At 33.7% G+C, this 27,771-nt stretch overlaps 1 protein-coding gene across 2 annotated transcripts in view; it reads right to left on the reverse strand.

Moving 5' to 3' along the window:
* The window catches only part of ana3 (rotatin homolog anastral spindle 3), a 55,348-nt gene that overhangs the window by 6,151 nt on the left and 21,426 nt on the right, over positions 1-27,771 (reverse strand). The window contains exons 13-29 of one of the 2 annotated variants that reach the window (XM_089634560.1): positions 26,237-26,358; positions 25,714-25,940; positions 24,667-24,812; positions 22,063-22,290; positions 20,773-21,046; positions 20,287-20,462; positions 19,840-20,154; positions 18,768-18,997; positions 18,451-18,610; positions 18,248-18,360; positions 14,485-14,599; positions 14,163-14,385; positions 11,511-11,680; positions 10,122-10,313; positions 2,857-3,216; positions 1,925-2,305; positions 1,005-1,183 (exon numbers count right to left, since the gene is read on the reverse strand). In XM_089634560.1, coding sequence (XP_089490686.1) covers positions 1,005-1,183; positions 1,925-2,305; positions 2,857-3,216; positions 10,122-10,313; positions 11,511-11,680; positions 14,163-14,385; positions 14,485-14,599; positions 18,248-18,360; positions 18,451-18,610; positions 18,768-18,997; positions 19,840-20,154; positions 20,287-20,462; positions 20,773-21,046; positions 22,063-22,290; positions 24,667-24,812; positions 25,714-25,940; positions 26,237-26,358 — 3,611 coding nt within the window. The remainder of the gene's footprint in view (positions 1-1,004; positions 1,184-1,924; positions 2,306-2,856; positions 3,217-10,121; positions 10,314-11,510; positions 11,681-14,162; positions 14,386-14,484; positions 14,600-18,247; positions 18,361-18,450; positions 18,611-18,767; positions 18,998-19,839; positions 20,155-20,286; positions 20,463-20,772; positions 21,047-22,062; positions 22,291-24,666; positions 24,813-25,713; positions 25,941-26,236; positions 26,359-27,771) is intronic. The other variant, XM_089634562.1, reaches the window with a different exon arrangement.

Here is a 27,771-nt window from a genome sequence, read left to right on the forward strand (position 1 = left end):
AGTGTTTCATTTGAAATAATCCATCACAAATACGTAAAATTTCATTTATTCAAACAACTGTCATTCTTATTATGCCTAAATTGAGCATGTTATTATTCATTAACTCCTTCCTGTTCCGTGTTTTAACAATATATACTCACCCTCTCTCTGTGAATGACCTAATATCTATCTATTAAATGTAACTGTTGTTAATATCACTTAAACTGGGCGCAGCCCAAGCAAGTGCCGCCCGCAGGGCCTAGCAGCAAAAACCCGCGGAGCGGGTTTTTAACTGCTAGTTATATTATAATAAGCTAAAAATACCGTGTATTTAGGTACTTATAACAAACTTAACTTGTCTATGATATGTAATAAACACTCTTCCGTTTTGTCAGCCTACCCATGCACGTTGTTTAATTTAGAATCCTAATCAATGACACATTATTAAATTCATTTTTTTTTTTTTTTAAAAAGAAAGACAAACATTCCCGGGTTACGAATAACCCAACAATGTTTGAAAATCTCCTACTACCATCACAGAAAGCCGAAAATGTTGCTTGTGTTGTGATGGAGGACTTAGCCAGTTATAACAATTATTATAACAATTATAACAATTATTCTGTGAAAAGGTGATTGATCATGGTTTTATAAATATATATATTTTTTGAATTAACCATACAGTTTCTCAGAGCCTTCCATATTACATACAAAGTAAAATTAGCTGAAGTCCCTGATGTTGCCCATGCTTTACGCAGAGTTTTTCTAAATCAGTTGCAGACAGTAATTTATCTAATATATTAAGAAGTATCAAAATTCTACCATAAGGGGTGGGAAAATGAGATGGAGGTGGTTTTTCAAAATCTTATGTAGACAGTGACTTTCCGCTTGTTTTGAAGGTAAAGTGTGCAAAATATCATCAATCTCCGAAAAAACCGTTTGCCAATCACAGGCACTCTTCTTTATATAAATAGATAGATACAGGGTGTACATTTGCACTTAATATTGTAAGATAATAATAACTCTACCTTCAGAATAACAGCTCGGCAGTGAACATGTGAGCTGACATTTTCCAACACTTGAAGACAGCATTGCAATGTTATCAAAGAATGTTTACGAGAAACTAGTCCCATTTCTTTGCCAATGAGCTCTAAAACTTCTACTAATATCGAACGCACTCCAATTGTTATATGCATTGACTGATTGGCTGAAAACAAAAGAAATATAATTTTTGCTTTATTAGTTTGTGGATATAATTACTCTTTTGATTAATTAACAACATTGTTTACTTGTTATTTTTTTATGAAAACAAAAGTAATTTGTATTTTAGCTTGGCTTACTTTAACTTTATGTTGATAAATCCCACTCCCACAACTATGATTGTGAATTTTAATAAATCCCAGTCCCACAATTATGATTGTGAATTTTGATAAATCCCAATCCCACAATTGTGATTGTGAATTTTGATAAATCCCAATCCCACAATTATGATTGTGAATTTTGATAAATCCCAATCCCGCAATTATAATTGTGAATTTTGAAAATAATTTTTATTTCCATATTTCAAATTTACAACCGTGAATGAAAAAACTTATATCCTGGTCCTACGAAAAATTTGTTTTGCTAGATTCATGCTTATTTTTTTAATTAAGTGGTTTAATGGTAAAATTTTTGTAAAAAAAAGAAAAGCAAAAATTCTTGTAAGATTGAGGAAAAGGTTGGGAGCCCTTGATATAATGCATAGGAAAATGGTATTTTTACATGAAAATAAAACTCATTTTTGTTTATTCCTAGATTATTATTTGATAGGTAGTATATGCACGTGGGTGGGAAAAATCTAGAATTCTGATAAGAATGGATATTACCATTACGCTTTCTTGACAGTGTTACATCAAAATCGTGTAAAAACAGAATTGTCTGTAATATCTTGTTTAGTTTGAAGGCTCACCTTTTGGACAGTCATTTGTATAAACACAAAGCATTTGCAAAGTATGGAATCTAATTTGGCTTGCAGAAGTGCACCAAGGCCACAATTTGTTCAGAGGAACAACCAGATTATTGCTCGCACACAGCTCTTTGGCCTCTGAGCAATTGGTCATCAAGTTGCATAGGAGCTGGAGGGTCCAGTCCAAGCAGTTCATCACGGGGTGACCCCCTCTACGCTGCAGGATGTCCAGCGCCTTAATGTCTATTGACATTGCGTATTGCATCTCTTGCAGTAACTCGATCTGCTCTTGTATAAATCCGTTGTTAACGGCGTACAATTTGGCTGCTTCACTCACAGCAAATAGGCTGGATAATCCCGTTATTACAAAATAGCCATCATTATCTGAAATAAATTATTATATTTTTCAAATAAATTTTCTTTTTAAATTTGAAAATTGACATGATGAAATGAAAATTGGAATGGCTGCGCTAAAATTATTATTTTAAACAATTATTGTTAACTCACAAACAGTGGCCAAAAACACAAATAAATAAAATAGCACATATCCGTACTAGGTATTTGCTATACCTCTTCTTAAAAAAACTATATTATTCACTTTGGTTGGGTATTTTGGCCGCAAATCAAAATTTAAGTTTTGTATGAAAAAAGCTGCGCAGCCAGCCTTTCTTCTTGATACCAAGCACCACAGATTTATTTATTTATATTTGCAAATTGATATCTGCCCGCGAGGCTTTCACATTACAAGTGAGATCATTATTTACATTACAATAGTAAAATAAAATGAAAAAAAAACTGTTTAATAACAGTGAAGGTTTAACATAACGCTACACAATGATTAGGTAGATAATAAATTGTAAAATTATAGTTGGTGTGTGTGATAGTTGGGTATGCGACTTCAAGAAAAAAATAATAATCTAAAGTGTTATTCTTACCTTTGATGGTGGAGTTGACATTTTTCCCAATGTTCAAAGATTTATACAAATATAACAACGCTGAGCAGAAGTCCTCACTTAAAACTGAATCCATTGATATTGGAATGCTAATGTCTCTCTCGTATGTATTGAATTTTGTAAATTCATCACCTCTTTTACTGGTCTTTTTTAATATTCCCATTACAGGGATATCATTTTTGTTATTATCAGATCTGGAGGTTGTTTCTCGGCCCTTACATACTGAGGATGTTAATGTTTTATCTAGAACGCTTTTAATATCCATTGATTTATTCTCTTCTGCATATCGCATACAACCACTTAGTAGTTTAACCAAACAAAAAACAGCAGAGGAACATATTCCTGGAAAAATAATTCATCAATATCAATAAATATTAAAAAGTAAGTGTACAATGTGCGTGCTGCTAAAACTCAGAAACGTGTCTCGGTATGATCAAGGAAGCCGTTTTTACCTGAAGGGCGTGCTTTTGAAGATATAAGGGCTGGAAGTTTCGACCTCTAGAAATTTCTAGAACAGTTCAGATCATTCGAGAGTATTGGAGAGCATTCCACAACATTCCAGAACATCTCGGAACATTTTGAATGTTGTGGAATATTCGGGAATAGTCTGGAACGTTCGGCAACATCCTAGATCATAATGAACTAAAAGCGGGATTACAGGCCGTTTTCTGATAAAATTTTAGTAAATTCGTAATCGTGACAATACATTGGTATCGCTATATAGTATAAAACAATGTCACTATCCCCATCTGTCTGTTTATGCGATTAGTTCTTTTAAATTATGCAACATAGTTTGATAGGGTTTTCAGTATCATTCAGACAATTTCTTCCGGAAGGTTTATATATATATATATATATATACATATATATATATATATATATCCCGCTACATTTGTTGCGTCCGACCCCTAAAAACTCCATAGCATTGCAGCGTCCACCGACTTACAGCGTCCGATATACGGACGCTGCAATGTTTTGACCTCAAAATTGGCCAGAACGATGCTTACCCCATGTAGAATCGTATGGCAAAAATTTTTGTGGAAGCGAAAAATCTCTCAGAATGTCTGGAAACGAATATTGAACGTTTGACATTTTGCCGACAGGTTCGCTACACGATGTATATATCGAGCAGTGTATGTTTTTATTCATTTCTACGATCTTGCCGCGTCCACGAAGTAATATAATTTTCGATACATAACGACGATCATGCTGCGTCTACGCATTACATCGTTAGTATTGCGTCCTTAAGACCGATTACGAGTAGATATTATTTTATATACATAACGACGGTCGTGCTGCGTCCACGCATTACGTCGATAGTACTGCGTCCCCGTAGCCGCTCATGAGAATATACTATTTTTAACTCATAATGACAATCATGATGCTTCCATGCATCACGTCGATAGTATTGCGTCCCAGTGAACGATCACGAGTAGATATTATTTTGAATATACAACGACGGTCATGCTGCATCCACGCATTACTTTGATAGTATTGCGTCCCCCTGGCCGATCACGTTGAAATATTATTATGAATACATAACGACGGTCTTGCTGCGTCTACGCATTACGTCGATAGTACTGCGTCCTCGTGGCCATTCGGAGTACATTGTTAAATATTATTTGAGCGTTTGGTTGAGTAAATCATCAGATTTGGCAACATTTGGTTAATTTACAACGATGCCGCTTGATACTCACAACTAAGAATCGTCTTGCGTGGTTTTTAATGCATAACGACGATTTTGCTGCGTCCACGCATTACTTCGATAGTACTGCGTCCCCATGGCCATTCACGAGTACATTTTTATAAATTATTTGAGCGTTTGGTTGAGTAAATCATCAGATTTGGCAACGTTGGGTTAATTTACAACGATGCCGCTTGACACTAAGAACTAAGAAGCATCCTGCGTAGTTTTTAATGCATAACGACGATCGTGATGCGTTTACGCATTACGTTGGTAGTATTGCGTCCGTTGTTGTTTTTTTTAAAAGAAAAAGCGTTTTTTTGGGAGCGAAACCCGGTCGGCACAAAGTATAAAAAATAAAAGTGGTGTTTACAAAGTTATTGTTTTATTTTAAATTAAATATTGTTGTCAATTAAACAAACAATTTATAAGTTCCCGAATATTATCTGAATATAAAATAAATCTTATAGAATAAAATAAAAACCTCAAGATATGAATTGAAATCTAGCAAGAATATCGTAACACAAATTGTGAGGATTATTATTAATATATTCATAGAATTATAACTATATATTTTATCACACCTTCATAAATGCAATGAAAACTTTAACTTAAATGAAATCAACAAAAAATCAAAATATAGAAGAATACGTATGTGAAACATACAGCGAATGCACTAAAATCTAGAACAATATAGTAAATCTACTAACAATCTTGCACTTAAACATAAGGAGTATAATTTGAAACATGGACGAACTTCTGGTATACCTATGTATTTAACATTATGTCCACAACCAGATTTTTTAATACTATCCGAGGCACACTCGCATGCAATACATAAAAATATACCAAGTATTCCAAACTACAAACAATATGTCACAAATTATCACAAAAATAAAAGTAGTGGAATTGTAGTCTATGCTAAAGAAAAATTTACTGATATCAATGTTAACGAAATACCAATATGTAACGCAAACTGTTTGTCAATTAATGAATCTAAATAATTAGCCAATTAATATAATCGCATGTATCGAATACATAGCTCGTTATACCCTTATAATCCAGTAGGTACCCAAGCGATTCCTTCAGAAACTTGATCAGGGTGCTTAGGCTGTGAACATCTTGGAATAATTATCGATAATAAAGTCAAATAAACTCCACAGTAGACAGAATGAGAAAACTCATCTTTATGTTTTTTAGACTTAGAAATACTGTATCATTAAAAATACTTAAAGGTATTTATTTTGCACTTGCACATTCTACACTACTACAATATGAAATCCGTGGTTTGCGGGGGGGGGGGGGGTGCGTATAAATCATACCTACGTCCACTTGTGACAATTCAAAAAATATTAATAAAAATCATATTTAAAAAAGCCATATAACTATCCAACAATAAATGTTTTCCAAGGTTTCCCGGTTCCCCTTCTCACAAAAATTTATGACAAAAATACTCGTACATTAAGAACTTCAATTACATAAAGATTTATTTGATAAAAATAATATTCCATAATTAATTTTAAGCTAAATAATTATTTATATTGGAGGACTAACCGTACCACTAGTTCGAACTACAACAACAAAACATCATTATTTATTTAACGGTATAAAATTATTCAATAAATTACTCCTGGATATATCTGAGGAAAATTATGACAGTTACAAAAAAAAACAATTTAAAATTCTCTAATACCACCTAATAAATTTTCTTATTGTTTTAAATTATTTATTTATTTATTTTATTTCAGGGAAATCAACAGTTTACAATGTGGTTCATTTATACACGTGTAATTTACCTAACTGAGAAACCAATTGCAGATTTCCGCAATATTCTATTCTATTATGTATGTAAAAATTTAAAAACTATACTTACAAGAACTAAAAAATATTAAATTTATCGAAGAAAGCAAACACTTAGTGGCTTGACATTATACAAAATGAAACAAATACTTTGTTTTAAACCACTTTATTTTTATTTATATTTCGTCGACCGGTTTGGATTGAACCCAAATATTGTATAAAATAAATATAAAGTGGTTTAAAACATAGTATTGTTTCATTTTGTAAAAAATATAACGTTATTCAAGAGGGAAATTATTATAACATGAGATTATTTTAACTGGAGATTATTATAGGAGATTATTAAAACAGAAGATTATTATAACGTAATACTACATAATATATGTCATTACATAATATAATAACATTTTATGCAGTTTGGTACACGTTTAATACATTTTTAATATAGTTTTTATATTTATTTTGGTTACATTGAAGATAGAATCAGAGAGAATGTTATCATACATATGTTGAACATATTCTTCTAAGACAAGCATTTTTATTTTACTAGATTACATGAGCGTGTGTGCCGTGAAGGTACTTTCAAATCAATTCTGCTTAATAAACTCCACATATTATGTTTCTGCTTATCATTCCTTGGTATTATTTATAACTAACCTGTTTTTATTACTTTTATTGTATTTTCTTGTAAGGCTATTAATAGTTTTTGTAATAATATTTGCAATATAAATATGTAAAAATATATTGTTGTCCTCTCCTAAGCACAAGCATCTTACTTATCAGAAAAGTGATTTAAATATTATTTAATATTATGTTGTAAATATTGTATCACTAAAGATGTTAAGAAATAAAAATAAAAAAAATATTTTTATATTGAACTTAATGGTATTAATAAGTTTAACTCATTAATTAAAATATTGCAATTTGAGGTTGAACTAATTAAGTTAAATATAAAAACAGATATTATTATATTGAATACGTAACGACAGAAGTTCTGCGTCGATGGTATTGTATCCTCGTGACCAATCACGAGTAGATATTATTTTGTATACATAACGACGGCCGTGCTGCGTCCACGCATTTCGTCGATAGTATTGCGTCCCCATGGCCGTTGGCGAATTTGTACATTTTTATGTATTGTTTGAGTCCTTGGTGAAGCAAAACCCCAGATTTGGCAACATTCAGTTCATTTACAACGTTGCCACTTAGCACTCAGAACTAAAAAGCGCCTTGCGCGGGTGGACATTTTTGTAAGATGGTTTACAGTGGACGGTTAATTGATATCCCGACCTAAAAATGTCCGACCGCCCTCTGAAATGGAGCGAACTGGCGCGTTATGAAATGATACATTTTTACTAAGGATATCGTTGTAAAAAAAATTGTCGCACGCCTGCGCCCAGTAGGTACGTTTGTATACAAGGTGCAACAAGATATTCATTAAAACTTCTCACTATCAATAGACAGTTTGTTGTCAGGTCTGGTGTGTTTCTGGATGTCAAAAAAATAAAACATAAATATATATGCATATATTTTTTATATACCGCACAAGAGTCTCAACCGCTCCCGTCTGGAACAGCGAGACTGTGGCATCCCCAATCTGAGTACTAGGGTGAAGGTATTGGGGAGGGGAAGAAGATGAGGAAGAGAAATGTAGAAAAGTACCTGGCTATTTATATCTGGTCACCAAACACGGCAAAAGCTTGGAAATAACGTTTCCATTCGGAATGGTGGTCACACACCAGGGCGATACTGAGAGTATATTTCACTCTGGAACGTGCTGCAAACACACTTTATATTATGTTTAATGTATTAATTGTGAAATAACACAAACAAATAAAAATTTATTTGCGCACGCCGGGTTTGACCGTCAGATTACGGGCTTCGGATTGCGAGTCGAGAGTCTTATCTCTCAACCACAGATGCTGTAATTAATTAATTAATTCACTATGAACGTGAAAACTTCACTAGAAAAGTAAGAAATATTTTGTGTTGTTTATTTATTTGTTAATTTATTTATTACACCTAATAGACGTTTACATTCTAGTTTAATAGTTGAGTATCGCAGTTATTATAAATTCTTCAAAATTAAAACAATAGAGAAAACAAAATAGAATGAAAAAAAAATGTTACAACGAAAGCGTATAATAAAATAAGATACATTGGTAAAAATGATAAGAAGTCTCACATAAGTAGATATTCAAAATAAAGAAAAGATTGCAAAAATTATAGATGTCTATTTGTCTCGATATATAAAAGAATTAAAATAAACAATATTTATATTGATTATTTTTAAGGTGAAATATATCTCCCATATCAGAATAAGTCATGTAATCCTAAGGGGTTTAATAATATAAGGGGCATAACAACGGCCTAAATTTACAAAACAAATCTCAAAACAAATCCAAGAGTCTTAAGGGCCGTATATACGGAAGACGTAAAAATTAAATCGACCTTCAAAACGCCATGTAACAAACAAAAAATATACACTCGGACGCAAGAATATATTATTCAGTATGGACGTGAAACCTTTATTAGAATAGTCAGCAATATACGGCAGACGTAACAATTAAATTAGAGTGAACGGACGTGAAACCTATATTAAAAGGAACCTTCAATATACAAAAAATATACACCCGGACGTGAGTATGTACGTGACGCTAGAAATGTATGAAAGTGTAATAAACATCAAAACCTGCATTATTATGAATATTAAAAAAATATGATATAAGCGATTATCGTGAGTAAAACATAGTGCAATATTCACAAAAACAATCTAAAAAAAAGAACTAGAAGTGCTGGACGCCCAAAGACGGATTTACGCACGGACGCAATAAATGTTGTGGGACCTATATATATATATATATATATATATATATATATAATACAAGGATATTATTTATTTATTACAAGATAATACATTACAAAATGATAACAAATTTATAATGCATTATTCCCAGTGAGTTTACAAAACTCATTTCGGGAAAGACAACATTAGATTAAAGACAAAACAACATAAATACATTAAAATAAATAAACGCAGAAGTTATTTTGGAGTTCCAAAGAAAGAATGTGTCAGTCATTAATAAAACTGGTGAGGAAATAGCCTTTAAGTGCTTTTGCCAATGTTTTTTTGTTCATTACCGGAAATTTTAGATTACTAGGTAATGCGTTGTATTGCTTTAATTAATAAAATGCTTTAATAATAACATGGCATTTATATAGCGCAGTTTAGTGTCATTTCACTTCAAGTGCGCTTTAATTACTAAAAGGAGTTAATTCCAAATTTAGTTGTGTAAGTAGATGACGATAAGTGTATTTGTGATCGTGTTTTGTGCTGGTGTATGTCGGAATTAAAGACTGGTTTAGTGTTATTGTGTGAGGAGTGTTGAATTATTTGTAGAATGACAGATGTGATGTTATACTTTGGCAGAATCGTAAAAGGAAGTATTTCTGTCTGTGAGTATATTTCTTTGACATGTGTATCCCATGATAGATTATATATATTCCGTACGGCTCTAATTATATTTATTGAAAGTAGAGAAAAGTCAAGCAACGCCGTGTACACGTCAGCTAGTACTATTATAAAAACAAAACGACTTTTATATCATCGAGGGCTGTCAATAATTTTATCTACAAAAAAACATACAAACAATTCTAGGGCTTGACATCAAACAACATTATCTATAAAAAACATGCTAATAATAATAATTGGTATTACTTTTGTGGATAACATTGTTTGACTTTAAGCCCTCTTAAAACTTACCTTTATAATCTTGATCACCCAAAGAGAGCAGAAGTATTTGGAAAAAGCTCAGCATTCCAGATTCTGAGAGTAAATTCCAAATACAGATAAAACCATTTCTAATTTCCGAAAGGAAACCAATCAGCAAAAAGCCCCACTTCCACATTTCTTGAAGAGCTGTATTCACTGTGTTTGTGCTACCAAACCTTAACACTGAAATAAACATAACATAAAATGACATTTAAGAATTATCAGCCTTACTAAAAAAAACACAACTGTAAAACTGTGTTTTTGTAACACATTGTATAAATACTGTAAAACTTTAGATTCGAGTAGGTACTAATAAAAATAATATTAATTTGTTTCTTAAATCCGGCAACATTACATTTTGCATCCAGCAACAACTCCACGAGTTATTAGATTATTTTACTGCCATTATCAAGGGTGACAGCTGTTTCTACAATGTCTTCTTGTAATATCTTCATAAAATGTGTTTTTGTTCGTAAAACGGTCAATTTACTATTATATTCAATAACACAAAAAAGTTGTAAATCCAGGATATCCAGGGGGTAAAGTCCACAAATTCGGGTGGTGATTTTACATTATAGTACAAGTAAAAAGATAAATAACTTTTTTCAACATTTTAAGGTTGTTTCAGGTACAAAAGTTGAATTTTTTATATGAAGAAAATAATATTCTTCTATGCAAAAATATTTTTGTATGGTTAAAAATAACGGAATTTCTAAAAAAGTTATTTATATTTTACTTCTACCATCATGTAGATTTACCTCCCGAAGTTTGTGCACTATACCCCTGGACACCCTGTATTCAAAACTTGTCGTGTTATTTTTCGTTAAGTAATTATACAATAATTGCATGTTGTAAAATGTACTTTCATTTTACGTCAAAAACTGGGGTTAAACGGTTATACCTATATTAAAATTGAATTTCATGGTCTATATTTTATAAGAACTTCATTAGAGTGATGTTTTTATAACATAAACGCCTAATGCACGTGGTGGTAAAATATATTTCAAAAACAAAAATCTAAAAGGTAATATTATCTAGTTCCTAAAATGGTATTTTTTACGACATCGTCAAAATGAATAAATATATAGAACATTTAAAATACCTTGGGAAAATTCCGAAATTCAGAAATTATTATTATTTCAAGTTTATACAACAGATGAACAACCCTCTTCGGCTTGATAACCAACGTATGTATATCTTTGCATGAACTAGTTTATATCAGTTTCTATTTTACCAACTGAATAAAATTTTCATCCCGTTTTTTTAGTAAGGCTATAAATGTATACACATAGCAGAAAGGTTACTTGGCAAGTTTGATAGAAAAATAATTAATAAATTATCATTTTATTTTTAGTAAATACTATTACAGAGAATTTTTACCAGTATATTCTGATGAGAATATATTGAGGAGAGAGCAGACACAGTCCTCGGTATTGACCAGCAGGGTCTGAACTTCAGAAGACATATTCACTGCTTTATGCAACATCCTACATATTGCGGTAATCATTACAAATTTCACTTCAGTATTTTCTGATTTTAATGCAATGCAGCTGAAAAAATAAAGAGATTTCTTAAATCAACAGAAAAATCTGTACATGGATGCACAAATACATATTTCATTGTGTTTCACAGGTAACATATCTCGTTTCAATGAACTCATAAGACTCCGAAATGCATCAAGCTAGTGACATCACAGCATTCCGATGTTGTAGGATGTGAAGTTGTAAAGCAAATGGAACAGGGAGGGAAGGAATGAGAAAGTGAGAATGTGGTTATTCAGTTCTGTTTGTTGAACATAACCAAAGTTTAAACAATGATTCTAACTCATGTGATACAGAAAGTATCTATGCTAGCCTAGACAATGCAAATTTCATTTAAACTGTCAGATATTCAATAACAAAGTTTCTATAAAAGTTTCCATAAAGAGCTTCTATTGATGAATAATCTTTGTGATTGGAATGCAAGTACGAGGGTGGTCTGAAAAGTTTCCGACATAACAATGAAACAAGAGTTTTTTTCTTAAGTTTTTTTATTTATTTTTCTACATAGTTTCCTTGTAACTCTACACACTTCTCCCAGCGATAATCCCGCCTCTTATGATGATAAACCCATCCAAATAGTACTCGGCGTTTTTCTCTGCAAAATAATTGTTCACAAAGGTGATTGCCTCCACATTTGACGAAAATCTCTGTCTTCCTAGCGCAGTTTTTAGATTAGGGAACAAAAAGAAGTCGCTTGGGGCTAGATCAGAAACTTTTCAGACCACCCTCGTATACCCAATGTCAATTTTTAAAATTAATAAACTTTGTAAACAACACAATAATAGGGTATTTTCGCTAAAAAAAATACTATTATGAAGGTATTTTTATTTTATCTATTATAGATGCTGTCAGAAAGTCGGAGAATTTGTGTGTATTTCCGCTTCTCAATAAAATCCAAATAAATGGGATATTTCTGAATGTAACTAAAACTGTTTTTGAAAAGTGGTGAAATACGATTTAAAATTTTATTATTAGAAATAAATATATAATTTTGAAATCAAACATAAAAAAGTTTAAAAAAATGGCCCACCTTACGCTTTTTCGTCTGAACACTGAACTAAAATTACTGATTAATGAAAAAAATACACATTTCATTAGAAAAATGTATTATAAACATTACTGAGACCTCACTTTTTTTCGTTTGATATAAAAATAATTAGTAAAAAATTCGCTAAATTTCATAATTTTTTCTGAAATTGAGATCGGAAACTTCGGTTTCATAAAGGTGTACTGCCTTTATAATAGAAACGTTTGCTTGTGGATGGAAGAGGAGTGTACATTTGGAAAAATAAATACAGTTTAACCTTCCGATGGCCAATGTGGCTGGCCAGGCCAGTTTGATTTTCAAAAGTGATTTTTTTTTCTGTTGACTTTTTGGCAAGCGGTGTCAATATACTATACAACTCGACGAACTGCGTCGAACGGTGCTATTGCCGATGAGTTTGCGTTTAGATGGCAGAATAAAAAACAAATTAAGGCAAAAACTTCCACACCACATGTACCGGACAGGCTATCGCATATGACTTCAAGGTCTGGTGGGTCAGTGATTCGGATACCAAGTACCTGCACAGATGTCAAATTTACACTGGAAAACTTCCACACCACATGTACCGGACAGGCTATCGCATATGACTTCAAGGTCTGGTGGGTCAGTGATTCGGATACCAAGTACCTGCACAGATGTCAAATTTACACTGGAAAACTTCCACACCACATGTACCGGACAGGCTATCGCATATGACTTCAAGGTCTGGTGGGTCAGTGATTCGGACACCAAGTACCTGCACAGATGTCAAATTTACACTGGAAAACTTCCACACCACATGTACCGGACAGGCTATCGCATATGACTTCAAGGTCTGATGGGTCAGTGATTCGGATACCAAGTACCTGCACAGATGTCAAATTTACACTGGAAAACTTCCACACCACATGTACCGGACAGGCTATCGCATATGACTTCAAGGTCTGATGGGTCAGTGATTCGGATACCAAGTACCTGCACAGATGTCAAATTTACACTGGAAAACTTCCAGATGCTGATTGTAAAGTGAATCAAGGTGCACAAGTGGTGTTGGATTTAGTTGACAAGTATCACTATACTGGCCAAACAGGATACTGCAATAACTTTTTTACGTCACTCTACTTGGCCAGAATTCTGATAGAAAAGGACTTTCCATCGTTGGTACTGTAAGCGCAAACAGGATGTTTGTCCCGTTTTATACACATACAACATACTGACACATTCATACACACTATTTGCACACCTGCCTTTATCAAAAACTTGTTTGATAGCCACACCTCTTATATGGCCTGGCCAGGCTACAGTGCCCATCCAAAGGGGTAAAATTACATTGCCCATCAGAGGGTTAACAATAAATTATGGTACATGCATGATTTTGTGAAATAGTATAGGTACATTTCTGTTTGAGTTAAGGATTTTTATAAAAATATATATAGTTATGGTAAAAGAGGTCATATCCATATTTACCGAAATAAAATCCTGAAGATCCCAGACCTCTCCATGCCATCTGGAATGTCATCATAGTACAATAAAATATTGAATATTACATCAGTCAGCGCTGTGAGCAACTGAACAGAACACTTGGGGGCACTGTTCACAACTAGCTTTATAGGGACGGTTAATTCGTTCTTCGAATGAGCAACTTCTAATTTTTCTCGGTTTGTCAAAATATCCAATGGAATGTTATCACCTAGAAAAATATGAGACATTGAATTAGAGATAAACCTCATATAGCTTGATTTTTTTTTAAATTTCAAAGTGTAAAAATAGAATATATGCAAGTATGTACCTGCTTCAAACTCCTCAGGTTCATTTAAACAGACCTTCGTTACGGTGGCAGCTATTTTTTCATAAAAGTCTGAACTAAGAAGATCCATCCCGTTGCTTCTTACTGTTTTGGATAGCTATAAAAAGTATAAAACATAAGCATTTTATTAATACATAATGATAACATAAAAATATATGCGCCTGCATATTTTTTTAAAATTTATTCAGATTAAAAATTCTAACCTAAACATAAAATAAAAAATTGTCGATTGACTTGAAATAACTTCACTCAAGGCAAAAACTAAAACTAAATAAGCTGACTAACAAGGCAATTTAAAACTTCAAAGGTACACAATGTAAACTAAATACGTACATATTATAATTAATATTTTTGTTATATATTTATAAAAGGTATTGCCCCTAGTACAAGTTAGCCCTACACACTGGCCAGGAAACGTTGGCAGTCAACGCGTGCAACGGCCAAGTGGTCCTGTACAGTTTGGGCCAGCAACACATTGGCCCAATGTGTTGGGCCAACGTGTACTAGGGGCATAAGATATTCAATATTATTTGTTGGTTGTGTTTGTGTATTTGCCTGGGTTAGGAAAGACGCAGGGTGGGGAGTAGGATGTACCTACTTAATTTTTTTAATGACATGTCTCTTAACGACTCAAAAAAATTCATAAGCAATTATAATTGCACCAACATAAAAATTATGATAATTGCAATAACAATGCAAAAATTAAATAGTACATTTTATACCACTTTGCATACAAATCATTTCAAAAGTTTGTCATACAGGCTGCAAGGCGATTTCCCTTCATCCTAGATTTGGCTTCAATGTCATAAATACAAATATTGTACTTATGGTTCCCAGCATATTGAATACGTTTCCATTGCAAGAGCCGGAACAAAGAAAACGCATTGTGATTGGTTATTGAATTTGGATCGCATCCATTCGACTTAAGAGACGATAGACAAATATATCCTACGTTCAAATTAAATATATGGAATTGGTAAAAAAATTCCATCACAAATTTTTATTTCAACAGAAACTCTGAAACTGTCAAATGCGGGGTACATAAGGGTTCGAGTGAGAAGTTGAAAGGTGAGTGTTGCTAGGGAAAAATAATTATCCTGTTTTATGGGTAGTTTTTAAATAAAATAGGGAATATTTTAAGTAAATTTTGATCCAATATTTATTTTCTCACAGCTCCCCTTCAGAGTGAGGCGTCCAGTTTTTTGCACATTATTGAACGTATGGCAGATCGGGCGCTGGCCCCAAGTTTACCTAGCCAAGAAAAGTGTAATGTACGCCAATGTAGTGTAGAGGCTGGAGTATTATTGTAGCGGGTGAAGGTCGAATACAATAATGATACGTGATCTTGTAGTGATATTTATTGGGGAGCTGCTATTAACACGTAATACCCGGAGGTTGAAAATGAAACACATGCGGCGGTGGTGGGTCCAGATTGACCCGGCTGAAATGATGAAATTAAATGGCTTTTTATGCATTTTTCGTTCATATTCGTACTTTTATATGATATTATTGTAGTTCCTCATTAACTCATAACATATCCCCTGTGTTTCTTGTATGAAGATGGAAGTTTTAGAAATTAGTATTCCGTAAATTTTGCGGTTCGTCGATATACAGCGGCGCGGACATCCCGCGCAACAGCTAATCAACGACTGAATCGACGACGGGCCTGACACGGCCGAGCGGGTGCCGGGTGACGGTCAGGGGAATGAGGAGGGCAGTGCGGGAGAGGGGGACAGGAAGCGTTCGTCAGCGGAAACAAACATTTTTATTTCTATAATTATTAAAATTTTCGATGGTGTGCATTTAAAAGAATATCGTGTATTATTTAAAATACCAGAAATAAATCACTTATTTGATAATTTACTTGTGGCTGTACCTCTAATAGAAAGATGTGTAGAGAGAAAATAAATTCAATTTATAGCCATATTAAACGATGATTGCTTATGCAAATATTAGAAAATATTATATAATGGCATTCAAATTCAAGTTGAGTATTTACTTTCCTCACAAATTTATTTGTCACTATTAAAACCATTGAATGACACACATTAAAAAATACCAAAACTTTTATTTTTCAACAAAACAAATTTAAATTAACAATTTTCATTTAAAAAAACGGAATAAAAGCAATATTCTAAATACGAAAATACAAAAATGATTCGACGATTAGTAAAATTTATATACATACACAAAACACCAAATGGATTTATTATTACAAATTCAGCAGCAAAATAATTATAAAGCACTATCAATTATAAAAAGTTTAACAGTTTTTTATTAGTTAAAATATATTAAAAATGCTAAAATTCACAAAAATAATTCATCGATATATTATATCATTCAATAAATGTTATCGAAACGTATATTGCTAAGAATATAGCGGAAGCGATCTCTAGATAAAGCGGAGGGGAAAAAATGCTGCCGGAATAAATCCTCGGTAGTCCAAAGTTCGCATAGTTCTAACTTTCGGCCGCGATTTCTTCCTGAAGCCAAAAGAACTCAAAAAAATGCATACATTTCTGTATTCGTAATGTTAGGAAAGCTAGAATTTTTCGGATTGAGCTGACAGAATTTATTCGTATTTTCAATAATTTCCTCCACCATTTCATTTGAAATAAACAAATCAAAAGCATCTCTGATGGATACTATGTTCTGGCTACCGTTTTTCAATCCAGGGGTAGAAGAAATAATGTTATGGCTTCTGGTACGTGAGCTGGCTGGTGGCGCAGAATTCCATTGGAATCCGGAATTCGACACGTATAAATGTTGATCTGCAACGGATTCATTCGAATTTCCTACACTAACTTCATTATCACTTCTTTTTCCACTTTCAGATATTTCCTCTAGTAATATTTCTTCAGGATCACTTTCAAATTCTGGATCTAATGTTTCGAATTCCAAGTCGCCATCATCACTGATCTCACTGTTCGAACTGAAGTAGCTTTTCGATCTCATTATCAGATAAATAATTTTGCTTTGCCATTGCGTTCGTACGCTACGAAAAAAAAAATTAAAACAAAGTCACAAACAAAAATCACAATACTAGAAATGTGCCCGAATGGTTGACAACATCTGCGCTGACTGTGAGAGACAAAGACGGAAGGACAGAGCGAGAGATATGCTGTTTCGTCGGCTGCTCGAATTCAACTAAGAAGAAATGGAGTTTTTGTGTGTTTTTATACACAATTATTCTTATAACTTTTTTAAAACGTGTCCGATTTTAATCATTTTTGAGTCGAAATGTGGGTAAATATTTGATGAAAGAATAGACAAAAGGAAATTAGCCTAAACGAAATATTTGCGGCAAAATCTTTTTTTTTTAAAACACTGGGTCAAACCAGACCCATCACCGGAGTCGAGGTGTTAACAAAAGAGGGACAATCCCAGTATGCATCGCCTTTTATAGCATCTCGCAAGCATGCTATCTCGCTTGCACTTACACACATACATAGAAACACCACAAAAAGGCACTTGCGAGTCCATAGCTCACAAGTGTAGCCTGGCGCTAGTAAAAACCTCAAGGGCACTGTATTAGGTGTTAGGTACTATCAGTGCCTTGGCTCCTTGGCAAGTCGGCGCCAGGAGCAGAATGCACCAATTGCACATGCTCAGGGCCGGCCCTGGTAGAAGATAATGTTTAGAATGACTTCTTTGAGTTGTGTTGGAGGAATAGTTGGAAGTATAATAAGTTGGAAGACAAAAGTATATTATTTACGAAGTAACTTGATAATAAATAATATCTTACCAATATATTGCTCAGAAGAATAGCAGCTTGCTCTCTGAAAATGCTAGCCTCAGTCAAGTCAATCACTTTGTAAACAACCATCTCCATAACATTACTGTCCGAATCTTCAAACTCTGTAAAGACATAATGTTAATTTAAAAAATAAATTGGTATGCAAGTATTGCCGTAAGTGAAAAATGATTAATCAGAGTTACGGTACTTACTTTCTCTAATATTGAGAACAATGGCTGGTTGAGTAGACAGTCCAGAAAGAATTTTAAATGAGAGTGTCCGGACGAGAAGATGGTTTGACTTATACCACAGGAGGCAAGCAGAAAGGACATTATCATCTTCTGGGTTGTTCAAACTGTTATCAAGCCAAAACTGTAATGAAAACATATTATATAGAAACAATAACTGTTTTCTCATACAAGCACCTGTCAGGTACCTACTTGATTCGAAAGAACTAGCAATAATACATTTCCGGTGTAAGGAATTCTATATCTATGAAAATGAAATATATATAAATATTTAAACAAACCTGCATTTTTTTATTGTCACCCAATGAATCCTCAAGTAAATGGCATAAAACAATAAAGCAGTTCTGCACAAGTGCCAGCCCCTTGTATCCAATATAATTGCTGCCCACAAAAGATACACAGAGAAAATGTGCCATGTGTTTGATGAGGCCACCTTGAGAGTCTTTACAAGACTGCTTGTTCTGGATGTAGGTAAGACGAGTCAAACATTTTACCATCTGTCCAACGTACGCTGAAAATATAATTGAGTGGCATTACAAATAAGATGTAAAAAAAATCAAAGTATATTGTACCTAGGCTCTTGAGAAATATATTTAGTCATAGCCATTCAAATTGATATACCAGCCAATCAGGGAATGCGGAACAAACCAAGTTGTTCAGAGCGCGGGAGGCAGCGTGATCATCTCCCCTTCTACGATTTATCAATAAATGAATCTGACAGCATACAGGCAACTCGCATTGTAATATCACCATTCAGACTTCGAAAATAAAATCTGCTTAAAATTTACCAGTCTTTTTTACAATGGCACACAAATTGCTGGCTGCGTAAAAACTACAAATCCCAAATCTGGTGAACAAAAGTTCGGCCTTGTTTCCAAAATTAAATATTTTGTTACACTATTTAGTCAGACACTTTTACAAATGTGTTATAATTTACCCACCTCACTAATTTTTAGCATTGCTATGCCAGGTGGTTTGTTTAAAAACGAACATTCAGATTCTGCGCAGAAAAGTCCCACAATGGCCTGCATTGCAAACCTTTGTCTTACTTTAGTGAACTGTACTTTTCTGCACAGGATCTGGTTATTTCAATGTGTGCTTTTCGGCAGTGAATATACAACTGATGTCGTAATTTATTCAAAACATTCTCGAATCCTTCTGGTGCCGAAAATATGGTCCATTAGTTTGCCACCAGCCCGTCAACATGATAATAATAATAATGATTGGATTAATTGTATAGTGCCGTTTTCGTGAGAAAATCACCTTAAGGGCGATGATACCCAGATTTCATGTTGGGGCAAATCTATAAATTTGGATGGCTATGTTTCAAGTCAAAGATTTTCTACTACCTACCTAGGCTGTAATAATTGAAAACATCCACTTCCGCCAGGCAGTCTGTTAAATGATCGGTAAGGATTTCCCAAGGAATATCTAATTCTCCATCGAGTGTTTGTGTTCTGTAGATTTCAGAGGAATCTTTGGCTTGACCAAACTGGCAACAGTTGCCTATCAACCTGATGATATTTTGTCGTAATCTGTTGGGAGTTTGATCAACGCCATCCGTCCAGTTGGAGTCCCAATCGGAGTGTTTTAACAGAGATACTATTCCACGAGATGTATCAGTGATTGATTCAATTATCCAAGAGGCAGACGAGAAATCATCGCAATCTGAAAAACAGAAGAAAAAGTAGCAAATTAATAAAAAGGAATAACTAAATAACAGTTTTGAATTATTATTGTCATGCAGATTCTTCTGTGTTAATTTGCTTTGTCAAATTAAGTGTATGAAAATCTACAAACCATTCTTTATCAGCGCCTCCAGGAATTTTGATAGACATTTAGTGACATTTAAGAGCAGAGAAGAATCGTTGGGACTTGCAGGAGAAGAGGAGAGGAAGCGAGAAAAGGTGGTGGCCCACGGGAGGTCGTCTACTCCAGACATCCCCTGTCCACTGTCGCTGGTCAGTAGCAAGTATCTGGAAGGCAAACCACAATTATACGTTAATAATAATTACTTTCCAATTTACATGGAAAATTGCTGAGGTTTGCATGCATTGTCATTGTCGTTTTTGTTGGTTTATTGTATAAAAACTAAATATGTGAATGAATGGCTTATTTTTGAAAACATCCACAATGGACTATTGGGTGATATTCATGGGTTTCTTTAGCAAAAAGCAAGTAAAAACACGTTTCCTTGATAATCATGTCATTCAGGAAAATAATCCAGCACAGCGGTAATAGTATGGCGGAATCCACTGGGCATTAAAACTGTCTTGTTTAACGTACCCGTTGAGAGAATCTAAAGCTTTATTCACCGCCTTATGTGAGGAGGCATTTTGAATTTGGTAGAGTGCCGAGACACATCCTTGCACCGGACTGCTGGCTTTGAGGATTGCCAGATCAGCACTGGTCATCATTAGGACGGAGCTAAAGTCTTCTCTGTTTGTAGCAGAATCCGGAACATAGGGCCATCGCAGGACTTTATCAACTCCTCCATACCACTCGGTGCACCAGTAAATACGTAAGTAATTGCTTAGCGATGGGTCGCTCATTAATAAATCTGTAAAAGAGAAATATTATTTATTTATTTATTTACGCCCTAATGGGCTTTTACAAAAGTAGTTAACAAGTAATACAGTTGTGTTACATAGTTTACAATAAATTATGATTTTTGATTAAATTAAGGTAAATTCAAATTAATAGTGTGGATTACGGAAAGCTAAATATGTATTAAGGAACACATAAATATAAAAACAAAACTGTATTCACTACGGAGTTGTGAATTCATACATCTCAGTAAAATGATTAAAAAGATTTCTTTTTATAACTTATACGGAATCTTTAAGCATGTCTACAATATTCCCAAATTTATTGCCAAAATGATGGAGTCTATTTATAGGTGTATGAGCTTCATAGTTGGTTTTAAAATTGTCACAGAAAAATGTAGCACTTTGCCTCGTATTTCTAGTCGGAAGGAAAATTTTATTTTGGCGAGAATTTCAGGGTTGTCAATGGAATTATTAATAATTTTATTTAAAAGTACAAGGTCAGTGATGATCCGCCTATCTGATAGCGTTATTAAGTTAAGTTGTTTCATCAAAAGAACATAGTTAATATTTTGAATTGGAATATTCAGTTTAAAGTTAATAAATCTTAGAAATTTGTGCTGCACCCTTTCAATATTGTCAGAATGCATTTTATACAATGGGGACCAAATAGGCAAATTATACTCTACCTGGCTTCTTACTAAAGAAGTGTACAATGTTTTCAAACATTCAAGTGACTTGAAATCACTCGCCTTTCTGCATATGAAACCAAGCATTTTTATAGCTCTCTTTGTTACATCATTTACATGCAGAGTGAATGTTAACTTTTCATCAAATATAACACCTAAGTCCCTGATCTGAGCGACTGATGTCAATAGTACATTATTTAAAGAGTATTCATAAGTAACATGACTTTGGATTTTACGAAAACGAATAACTTGGCACTTTTGAATATTAAGAAATAATGAGTTGATCATATAGTATAACTAGGATTTTTTAAACATAATTAATTGAATGGCCGAAGACTTACCACTTTTATTTTCTCTTCTATGTGGACTTATTTTACAATATGAGCTGCATTTGAATGGTAAGTTAGTTCTCCTGTAGATGCAATGTGGCAAAGAGAGCTCACTAGATATATCATCCCCAGTAATGTCACCGCTGCCCAGATTAATAGTGACTTGTGAAAATGACAGTAAACATAATAACTGTGATACCGTAATAGAAAAGCTCTCCTCATTGGGGAAGAGGTATAATGCTGGAACAAATAAGCAGTTGGCATTAAAATATTAGTTACAACACTTGAGACTTACAATTAACTTTTATATAAGCGAATCGTTGAAATCCCTAAGCGAACATGCATTTTATGTTCTCTCAATCTGCGATACATAATGTATGTTCGAAAAATTTCAAAGTTCATTCCTTGATTTGATTTTTAAAAATCAATCAAACTCTAATGTCTATGGAGAAGAACGATGATACCAAAAAAACAATAAAAACTGTGAATACAAAATATTTCATTAACACGGTGGTTTTATTAACACTAGGGTTTGTTTTTTATGCAAATCTACAGTTTTATTACCAAACTGGTGAAATTTGGCTAACTCTATCTTCAACGTTGCATTCGAATACGCGTGTGTTTTTATTTTACTATCTTAATATATAAAAATCACGTGCCACTGTGTTCGTACACGCAAATCTCCAAAACTGCCCTACCGATTTCAAAGAAATTTTGTGAATGTTTATGGTTGGTTTTAGCTTCTTAGGATCGTTTTGGAACCGATAGGTGGCGCTGTTGTCGAGATTTAAAAAAAAAATTTCAACATTTTTTTTTTTTTTTAGATTTCTCATCCAAAAATATATTCAACAACAAATTTTATCTTCCCTACAAAGAAGGCATTCTGTGGCAGGACAATGTCTGCCCGAGCCCACTAGTATTATATAGATGTCACCTGTGACAGGTAAAAACATGCTTTTTTGAAAACAGCACCATCTGTTAGACAAACATTATTTTTTTTTAAACAACGCAATCTGTTGGACGTAAAAGCAAAACGCGCTATTATTTCTCTATCTGCACAGAGAGACTGGCAACGCGTGGCGGGGTACAGCTAGTATTGTATATAATAATTTGATTAATTTTAGTGGTTAGGTTAAGTAAGTATTTTATTTATTTATTCTATTTATAATAGGCCGAGTACGGGCAACATAAGCAGGTACAATCCAAGTTATCGTTAAGACTTGTACATTTTTATTTTTTTATTTTTTATTGTTGATACATTTTTTTTTACAATATTTCATATTTCAATTCAGTAATGTTGGCCTCACTGGGTTGTTTACCCGTGCTGAGGCCCCCATTTTATAATTTATTCATTTAAAAAAAAAAGAAAAACAACATTAAAATAAAGATAAATTTAAAATAAAAATAAAGATTAAAAAATAATTATAACACTAAAAGAAAAATATCAAAAGAGAATGTAAATCGGCATTTATAATGATATATGTGTTTGTGCGTGTTGCGTGTTTTATATATTACATTCAAGTAATAGTTGTTCAAAAAATAATATATAATAATAAGAGTACAAGATAAGGTACTATGAAAGTAGCGGAACAATATTAAGTAACATTGTTGATGTTAGTAAAATAAATATGAAATGTTTATTGTTAAGAATGCAAGTGTTTAGCAAACCTTTATAATGCCAGATTGGGTATTATACAGAACATAGCTTAACATTAGTATAAGAATAAACAAGAACAGTTTGTTGTAAAGCAAATTGTAATCAACAAACATTTATTATGCCCGATTGGGTGTTTTAAGGAACATAAATTAGCATAATGTAGGGTAAATTATAGGGAGTTTACATCTCCCGAAAATAATGACAACATTACTTTTACCTAAATTCATGTGAACTGGTATCACTGAGCCTGCGCGCGATACCTCGCGCGGCAATTAATTTACTCTCATTCCAGTGGTCTAGCCGTCGGTTTAGCCCTAAATCTTCTTTAGCGTACGCAATCTATTTTTGTTCATAAAATTATTGTAACGTGAGTTTTGTTAAAATAAAAAGTAAATTGGAAATACCCGAATTCTCATTACTACACACCGAGAGTAATCCCGCAACCTTGGATTCTGCGGATTGGAGAGCCAAAGAATCATTCAGCCAACAACCAATTTAAATTGGCGATAATCTCAATTCTCCAAAATAGGAATACAAAAATTTACATAAAGATAAAGTGTGCATGTAAGAAAAAAGATTTTTTTTTGGATCAGTTACAAATATTCTAATATATTGATTTTAAGTTTGGCCACTAAGTGGTGGCGGTAAACATCGATTTAACTTATTTAACTTATTACCTAGTCTGTGTAGCCTCTGAATTGGCGAATTTTAGAAATAATTATTAGCACATATGAATGTGGGTTCTGTAATGGAATCTCAAATTATAACACTGATCCTAGACAAAATATTGGTTTGACATACAACGGTGACATCCAGTAATCAATTACATATGTTGTGAGAGCAAGTGACGATATGTCGCGCGTTTGATCGATGCAATTGGTTGATTGATTTATGAATCATCTGAAGAAATAGACACGCTATAAGAATCTGTACGTTTTTATTAATATAATATACCTTACCCCTCAAAATGTTCAGTACAATATCCTGTCGTTCAGAAACCCACTGTCGAATGCTGGCATTACTGTAGCAGAGACTGTTTAGTATTGAAACACAGCTCATGGCCGATTCGGGAAAGCATGTATATTCATAAGTAGTCAGAGAAGCTCTGAAATGAGATAAAAAGTAATTTTAAAATCATGGAACTATTATGTAAATATTTATTTTTATAAGGCATAAAAATTGAAATTGATTAAGACATTGTGATAAAAAAAGTGGCATTCCCCAAGATGACATAGGCCCTGAGTTATGTACAAATAATTAATGCAGTATAGTTAAAATTTATATTGCCACCTAGTGGACTTTATCATTGGACTATGGATTTTGGCACAGACGTTATAACAATGAGCTCTATACTCTGTTTAAGGAGCTAAACGTCACAAAGTTCATAAAACTGGGAAGACTTCGGTGGCTAGGTCATGTGGAGAGAATGACCGAGCATCAAGAACCAAAGTCCCTACTGAGCTCAAGACCGATAGGGAGAAGGAGCCTGGGAAGGCCAAGGTAAAGATGGAGCGACAACGTCCTCAAAGATTTGTCTGCCTTGGAGCTTCGAAACTGGAGAGAGCTGGCGCGGGACCGAGATGAGTGGAGGAAGACTCTTGAGGAGGCCAAGACCCACCAGGGGTTGTAGAGCCAAAAGTGATGATGATGATTGCCACCTAGTGATATTTCCATCTTGGAGTTCCATTTTATTACACAGGAATTTTAACTGTCCGAAATCAGTAGGACTTTCGAAACACCAATTTGGGGAATGTTATGAGGTTGAAAGAAGTGGGGAAGAGAAAGAGATATGTAAGAGAAAGGTTGGGAATTATCAGGAAATTATTGGGGTCACCGAGCACAGCCACTTCTATTTGAACTCGTGATTACATTCTTAATAACTACCATTCTCATCAAGATTGTACTGAGTTTATCTTCTAATCTGGAATGAGGTGCAATTAATACTCATTGTGTAAATAAAGAGTTCCACCATTCATCTGTTGAATGAAAAATATTTTTGGGTGTACCTCAAATAATGCATGATTGTTTTGCATCCATTATTGCTGAGAAAAGTTTCGTGGAGAGTTGGCTGCTGCAGCATGACGGCCAGCTGAGCCAGGGCGGACCTTCGGAAAGAAGGGTCCACATCTGGCGCATCACCAGCACCAGTTGATAGGTTCATAGGCCTCGTGCTGGTGCCAGGAGAAGATTGGGTGACCCTCAAAAGCAACATGACTTGCAATAGAGAACCTTTCTGAAAAAAAAATCAAGATAATAGTAATAAACTTGCTACACTTCTTTCACCAGGTTTTCAAAAACAATTATTATTATATACAGTGAAACTCTGTTATAAAGGACCAAATTATGCAATTTTTAAATTTCAGTTAGTAAATTAAGTAAATAAATAAATAAAAAGTGGAATTTCAAAATTAGTTTTTTTTTTTTACTTCGTTGCGCATTTTACCCCCAGACACCCTGTATAGGAGCAAAAGTCCAAAACTTCTAAAGCTGAAATTCTTCATGGTACCTTATAATACATTATAAACTTACCTCATAAAATGATGGATCTCCATGTTTGATGATGTTGAAGTTGTTAGGAGATATTGTTCTCACCATGGCGCAGAGAATATCTGGCCTCATACTATCATGCTTCGGTAATAAGTTGTCAGAGTCTGAAATATACAAATAATAATGAAACATAGGTAAACTTTTACCCAAGATTACCATTCTTAACCTTCCAGCGGGCGCGTTGAGAAATTTCCCTTGAGCGGGCGCTTGTCGTAAATTTTACGTCATCGAGTTTTCTCCATGTAAGTGGTGTTTTCTTTATACAACTGTTAGGGAATTTCTTTAAGGTTATGAAAAAATGATATAAAAAATGAAAAATGATAGGCAGCACTTAAAAAAATAAATTATTTGACTTTCTCAAAAAAAAACGAAGCCACACTCTAAACATGTTAATATTTCAAAACAAATATTTTATCGACTTATTTAGTCAGAATCAAAATTCTCATCCTCACAATTTTTACAAACCACCTCAACTGAAGAATTGTTCTTGCATGTAAAGGACTGGCAACGGCAACAATTCATTGATGGTGAGGATCTTTTCTTATCCAGTGTACATAACCGACAAACACCGCGTTTTGGAAAGCTTCTATTTTCTTCTTCTGTTATCGGTTCAACTGCCCGACCGTAATTCACTTTGATCCCGTAATTCAGCACTTATATATTGCGGTAAATGATTGACATTTGATTTGATTTGATTTGACTCTAGCATATCTCGAAGCTCGATGCTTACGACTAAGTGGTAAGAGTGGGGGAAGCGATAAGGCACGTCTGTCGTAAATTTTACGACAGCGAACCCGCTGGAAGGTTAATATACGCATTTTTTAAAACAAACTTTTGATTCAAGTTAACCCATTGGCCACATAATTATTGAGCTAAAAAGTTGGCCCTCACCACTGAATTTGTACGAAAAATTGCAAATCTGCATTGGTGTACTAAATGTGATATGACTTTTAAACCGTATGTTTAAATGAATTAATTTCTTTAAATTTTCTTACATATTGAATTTAGGTACATAAAATAATTTGTAAAATTAAAAAATTGTAGATAAGGCTACAAAAATAACTTTTTTGTTTCATTTTTCACATTTTTATTCACAAAGATACAAAAAATAATATAATGAAATCTAACATGGATATTTTTTTAATATAAATATATACTCATGGCTAAAAATTAAATTTAGTATGATAGTCCTCAAAGTGATCAGGAACGTGAAGGGCCACTTTGCAACTTTGGCATTCCCAGTGCGTTTCAGAGGTTTTATTACTTGCCCGGCATATGCGGGATTATCGCGTTGGAAATTTCTTCCCTCCATGTCCTGGAGGAAAAGATGCTGGGATGTGGCCCCCCTGACATCCCTGAAGTATCATTGGACTATCACCTACTGAAGATCGCCCTGTTGTACTTCGGTCAAGAAGAGACACCCTTTCCATGATCTGTTCTGCCACGTTGATCCTTAACTCATTGTAGTGCGGGGTCTAAAAACATAATTTCTTATAAATTTGATAAGCATTGATAAT

This window comes from Hesperophylax consimilis, chromosome 8 (genome assembly GCF_061612785.1).
Source record: "Hesperophylax consimilis isolate HC1 chromosome 8, BYU_Hcon_1.0, whole genome shotgun sequence".
NCBI lineage: Eukaryota > Metazoa > Arthropoda > Insecta > Trichoptera > Limnephilidae > Hesperophylax > Hesperophylax consimilis.